Source organism: Mytilus galloprovincialis, chromosome 12 (genome assembly GCF_965363235.1).
Source record: "Mytilus galloprovincialis chromosome 12, xbMytGall1.hap1.1, whole genome shotgun sequence".
NCBI lineage: Eukaryota > Metazoa > Mollusca > Bivalvia > Mytilida > Mytilidae > Mytilus > Mytilus galloprovincialis.
In genome coordinates this window covers 47,252,084-47,258,967 of record NC_134849.1, presented here as the reverse complement: position 1 = coordinate 47,258,967, position 6,884 = coordinate 47,252,084, and the positions used below count along the sequence as shown (strand labels likewise).

At 31.0% G+C, this 6,884-nt stretch overlaps 1 protein-coding gene across 1 annotated transcript; it reads right to left on the bottom strand.

Moving 5' to 3' along the window:
• Positions 1–2,254: 2,254 nt before the first annotated feature.
• On the bottom strand, positions 2,255–5,694 carry LOC143053688 (uncharacterized). Its single transcript, XM_076226475.1, has 3 exons — positions 5,227–5,694; positions 4,223–4,317; positions 2,255–2,659 (listed from the first exon to the last, which is right to left on the bottom strand). Exons 1-3 carry the CDS (start codon positions 5,471–5,473, stop codon positions 2,363–2,365), a joined length of 639 nt encoding a protein of 212 aa, XP_076082590.1. The 5' UTR covers positions 5,474–5,694; the 3' UTR covers positions 2,255–2,362.
• Between the last annotated feature and the right edge of the window lie 1,190 nt (positions 5,695–6,884).

Here is a 6,884-nt window from a genome sequence, read left to right as displayed (position 1 = left end):
ACTGTTGGTAGATGCTTCGTACCAGAGGGTAGCACAGCCCAGTAGTCAGCACTTCGGTGTTTACATGAATGTCAATTATCTGGTCATTTTCATAAATGTCCTGTTTACAAATCTTTGATTTTTTCGAAAAACTAAGGATTTTCTTATCCCAGGCAGAGATTTCAATAGCCGTATTTTGGGACAACTTTCTGGAATTTTGGGTCCTCATTGCTCTTCAACTTTGTACATGTTTTGGCTTTGTAGCTATTTTGAGCGTTACTGGTGATTCGTATGTAGACGAAACGGGCGTCTGGCGTACTAAATTATAATCCTGGTACCTTTGATAACTATTTACACCCTGGGTCGATGTAACTGCAAGTGGACGTTTCGTTCCCGAGGGTATCACTAGCCCAGTATTCAGCACTTCGGTGTTGAAGAGAATATCAATTACTAAGTAATTGGCCATTTGCATAAATTTCCTGTTTACAAAACTTTGAATTTGTTGAAAAAACTAAGGATTTTCTTATCTAAGGCATATATTACCGTAGCCATATTTGGCACAACTTTTTGGACCCTTGGGTCCTCAATGCTCTTCAACTTTGTAGTTGTTTGGCCTTATAACTGTTTTGATCTGAGCATCACTGATGAGTCTTATATAGACGAAACGCGTGTCTGGCGTATTCAATTGTAATCCTGGTACCTTTGATAACTATTTGGTCCCTAAGATTTGACCAATTTCAATCTGTACAAGTTTGGTCATTTTTTTGGACAGATGGTTAAGGAAGAGTTCGTAGATATTCAAAAGTATGACAAAGAAGCAGGACATAGACAACGATGCATCTGGCAGATAGTTATAATAAAGTGATCAATATATGTCGACTCTTCAACAACCAGAGAACTTCATCAAAACACATTATGCCTGTTTATTCTACGTAATTTACATCTGCGGTGTTTCTCGTATTACTTTAATGTTTTGTATATACAAATAATAGAATTATCTTTTAAGTGCTTCTATGTTGTTAATTTTTGGTTGAAAACGTCTATCGCTCCGGTCTGACTATAAATTGGAAATTAATTTAAAAAACTTATGGTATCGTACCTGGTCTGTTTTTGGAAAGAAAAAAAAAAAAAAAAAAAAAAAAAAAAACAAAACCCCAATAGTGCGTACAATTCAAAATTCATTCAGTTTACATGGTACTGTATTAATATTTTTTCACAGATCGTATGACATCATGTTGTTAAGAATAAGAGATCAAAGTTGACACAATATCCACTTTGATATTCGTTGTTATCTGTGCAGAATTTTAAGCCAATTGCCATTGGATAAGTTCATTATCTGTTCATAAAGCGGACGATAGATAAAAACGAACAAAAACAGATTCACATGTGATAATTATTAAATTAAGAATCACAAATAAGATAAAAATAAATTATATAATAAAATAGAAAAAAATATAAAATTTTAACATTTTGCCAAATATTCATTATAGTAACCGAAATTCAAATTGTTTGGAATGCAGAAAACGATACGTATTATTCTGAAGTGTTTACAGAATATTGTGAGGTTAAAAACTAGCTGAATATGTTAAGATTAGGGATGGATTTAGAAAACTTAATTGTTTGTGTGCTTGTATGTTTTTTTTTTCAGATGAAATTAAACATATTTGTCTTTTAATACAAAAAATTAGAGAATGTCAAAATCTATTAACATGTCAATTAAAAAAACGGTCAATGTGACATATCGAAAGTTATAAAGAATTACTAAGACAGGGCTATGAATCAATCAAAGTAAGATCATCACTCGAGAAATTTTACGGTCGTTATCATGAGCTCATTGGCTATTATGACAAAAGTGTGTCAGAAATCATATCTGATATTCTTCCTCAGTCATAATAACCTTCCATCATTACCGAACAAAGAAATAACACACGGGTGCCGTATACGGTGCAGGAAATGCTTACCCTTCCGGAGCACCTGATTTCACTCCCGGTTTTTAGTGGAGTTCGTGTTATTTCTTATTTATTATTTATAACTGTTTATGTTAGTGTCCTTTGTTTTTTTTAGTCTTTGTTTACTCCTTGTTTTTGATTGTTATTATCTTGATAAGGATAATGTGAAACACAAAAAATACCCAAACCACAAACTATAAAATTATTAAATTACAACTTCATATACACTTACTTATATGATAAAAGTAAGACACAAAAACTGTATATTAACCATTAGAATTTGTTATTGAACAAACTAATTCACATGAATCAAACATGACGCTGACATTCAAAAAATTTCTTATGTGCTAATTAACATGGTAAATGAACTTTTTGTCTTTTTCTATATACTGTATTAATTAAAATAAATATTTATTTCAAAAGGCAGAACCATGTTATAGTTTTCTGTTATGTAACAGAGGTTCCTGTTCGTTGTCATGTTGTAAATTTGTATCTAATCTTTCCTCAGTATAGGAACGAATATCAGAAGAGGCTATTTCATTAGGTGAAAACGAAAGGCAATTGTTTACAGTAAAAGAACGAACAGTATTATCAAAGACACAAAATAAAATGAAATTCCAAAAAGCTTGCGCACTATCTCCATAGGATTGAAGAAACAGTAGTGCCAATTTAAAATTTTCAAAAAACAAGCTTTTTGGATCACTGCCATCGTCAATAATATTGATAAAAATCTAACCGTTCCCCAAAACCTGAGACAATAAAGGATCAACCAAGTAAAACAAAAAAGTTCATCCTCCCTCTGAAGCTCATTGCTGACTTGATTCAAAAGATAAGAATTGTGGCGTCTTCTCTGAAAAAGATTTTTTTTAGATATAAAAATACAAAACGAAATATGCGTTTCAATGTGACCTTTATTTTTTTATTTAAAGAACTCTTTCAATAAATCAAAAACAGACAAAAGAATGCAGGATTTATCCTAATCTTAATTCTTTTTAATATAACATTTTGCATGTTTGTTTCATATTTTGATATTCTTCTCAATAATATCAGATTATTACATGGCATTTTTCATATCGCATGTATTATCAGCCCTAGGTTCAATATCAGCCCAAGAGCCGCATGGTTCGAGGGCTGATGTTGACCGAGGGCTGATAATACATGCGATATGAAAAATGACATGTTATGATCTTTTTATCATATGCTTCAACAGTAGAGAAAAATAACAGATTAATATATTGATCCTTCTACGTGGTTCCCGAAAAGAAGTTGAAAGAGTAAAAAGTTCACGGACGTCGGACCCAAAATTTGATACAAAATATGAAATCTTTCTATCATATGCCTCAACAGAGAAAAAACCCACATTTTAATATTGACGAATCGACTAAAAATAATTCAACAATATGGCATAACAAACATTGTTCGGAAAAGTCAACTTTTTTAAAGTAACTTTCTAAATTATGTTTCAGAAAAACTTAAAAACTGCATTTATTTAATATCTTTTTTTTTTTTAATTTAATGTAATCATTTTACACAATATACTATTCAAATAATTGTTTTGTGCACTACTTTGTAATGTTTTTCACTGAAAACGTAGCATTGAGGTGTATTTTCCGGAATTTGCCGAGTATCACCGGAATGCCATGTGATAACGTTACGGAAAGGCATGTGATAACAATCGAAGCATGTGATAAACTTTTCATATCAGCCCGCTGAACACCAATTCGAAAAATATGGAAAATACTTTAATTTAATGCTATTATCATACGGTAAAAATCACATGATATTTAGTCTAAGTATATGATAATACAATTTATATCTTATAATTAATTGTCGGTACCTTTGATAATTTATAAATTGTCGTTAGGTGATGATGCCTTTGCTTGCTACTCAATAATTGAAAGATGCAGTTCAATCGGTGTTCTTTTTCATCTAGTAATTTCAAAATAACTATGTGAATACGTTAAGCAAGAATGTAAGTTGAACTTCGGTTAACATGTTCGCTTTTCAAACTTCATGATATAAATACTTTTCCCAGAAAAAATTATATTCCTATTTCTTGAATAAAACCTTCCGCTGGAGACAAAAACTACTTAAGGTCAAAAATAGTAAACTTTGAGCTCAAAGATCAAATGCCGTCCGAGGTAATTCTAGATGTAGGAATTTTAACTAAGTTAGATGACAAATGACATATTTTTCCACTTAGAAAATGTATACATAATATAACATTTCAGTAATGCCATTAAACAACATTATCTTCCGGGCAAATCAATGGAAAACATACTGCGATTACATACCTTCAGGAATGTTCTTATTTTTAGCAAAATATACAATGAAGCTGTAATCAGGTAAGTTAGTATTTCCCAGCCTTTTCCTGTTAGTAACATCCAAAGGATTCAGTACTGGTCTTTAAATGTTTTATTAGGCCAACACCAAACTCCATTTAAAGCAAAACCATTATTTCTGAGAACCTTATTAGCCAACGCTGCTGATGTTATAATTGCTGAAAAACATGTTTTTGTTTATATGTGTGTTCATCTATTTACCGGGTAAGATACACATTAACTACAATATCTGCCAACAAATAATGAAATACGAAAATTAATACGTCATAACATTTCTAATTCAAGAAAGATAAAGATCCAATTTGGAGAAGCGATTACGAAAAACCTTCTAACACTGATTTACAGGTTAAACGAGCAATAATGAAATTTATATTTTAAGAACTTAAAAATAGTATACTTTCTATAAGAATGTTCATTGATAACTTACATTTTGTATTTCAGAAGAGATTTGCAATACGTATGTGTGCACTCTATTATCTTAAAGTGAGCATAGTCATTGTCAATAGCATACTTTCAGCAGTCGATTAATAATGGCTTTTGTATTCTCCAAGACTATCGGTCTTTAGTATTGTCTTCTGCATGTTATAAAAATATCCTTTGGAGCCTTTTTAATAATTAAAGATTTAATATTTGATTTCATCATTAGAACGAATAATGTTATCGAGGAACGTTTTCTACTGATTTATTTAAAATTGAACATTTAATATAATAGAAATAATAATGAAATTTTAAGCATTGTAGATTCTTAAAAGTATCTATGGTTGAACAAATAGTCAATACGAAACACAATATATAGAAAACAAATATAATGAAAGAAAATAGATGTCTGTTTTTTTTTTCATTACAAAAATTACTCTAGCATTTAGAGTACCACTCTTATATGTTTGAGAAATTGAAAGTAGATAAGGTTAGACCATTAAAAAAATGGGTAAGACCGTTTCAAATTAAAAACATACCTGGGATTCCCCATGCGATACACTGCAACAGGAAACATTGCGATCTAGATAAAAGTAGATCTGTCGAATACCAAACACAAATGAAGAGATAAAGCGCTATGAATGTTGTCCAAAAGAAAGATGCCATACTTGAAAATGTTGTCAAAAAACTTTGAACTTCGCATAAAGTGTCCGATGCTGTGGAATTTTTCATACCAATGCTATACCATCTTAAACCGGCTATTTCCTGGCCAAAAGCAGTCATCATATCGGCAACAGTAAGAGCCACTAATATGGCACGAACTTGATTTCGTGTTACAGGAATACATCGGTATGACCAAATTATTATTATTCCTCCTTAAAGCGACAAGGAAAAACTAACAGTTGTGATATTGGCCGATATGGTCAGATAGGATACATTAAAAGTTGTCTGGTTCATTTTCATGGTTTATATAGCCAAACAAACAATATTTAGTTAAGTTTTCAACTAAATAGATATCGTAGATATAAATCAGCATGCAATGAACGTTTTCGAGTTTGATGATAAAAATACTGCGTTATCTAAACTGCCCAGTTTAGATAACGCAGTATTTTTATCATCAAATGCATATTTATTTATAGAAAACAATACCTGCTTTATTTGATGTCAAAATAAATTTATATATTATCTATATATAAATAAGGGGACGTAAGATAATATTCAACACACCGCATCTTTTGTATTTTTTTCTTACATAAAGCCCTTTTGATAACGTTTTTATCCAAATCTATAAAATTGCAAAAAAAAATCATTTTATTTTTTTCTGCTGGTTAATTGTAGGTTAACCTGATCACAATGTAAATTTGACGTTCCTAATTTTGATATTAGCAATAAATTCAAAGTAGTACATGCTAAAGCCATAGTGTCTTTTGCTTTATGATTTGAGACACATCATCTTGTAATATGAGTAAACCGGAAGTAGAACGTTTTACACTTCGTTTATGGAAAAGTATGTAGAAGCCATATAACAAAATGAACTAAACTGTATAGGTTAATCATTAAGTTAAACAAAGACAAATGAAATTATAACACGTTATTAAAGAGATAAACAATGTCAGTTCTTCGATTGGATACTTCAGGACCATCATAGTTATTTGTGAAGTTGATAAAGGAATATCTTTCAACAAGGTCTTGGTATCTTCGGATGAACTATGTTTTGGAAAAAGGATGATACATTCTTTGACATAACCTTGGTAATCAACCTTATACTCGTACTCAAGTCTGAGTAGCAGATGAAAGCCCTTTTTTAAAAATACCGAATGAATCGGGAACTGTTTATCCCATATGGGGTATACTTATTATTTTGAAATTAAAATTGTCTCGTTTATCATAGATTCTGGTACGAGAGGACGCAATAAATTATTAAACCTGTTGTTTTCCATATATAACATCACTGGGTCGATACCTCTGTTGGTGGACTATCAGACCCATAGGGTATCATTAGCTCAGTAGTCTGTGCTTCGGTAATGACATGATTTAACAAACTTTACTAAAATTGTCCGTTTATAAATTTTGAAATCACTATGAAACTAAGGTTTCAACTCCCTCAGGTAAAGTTGGCTTTAGATGAATTTGGCTTTTTATTTTAGGTATTTTTGACATATAGCTCTTCAACGATTTTCGGTACTTATACATCTTC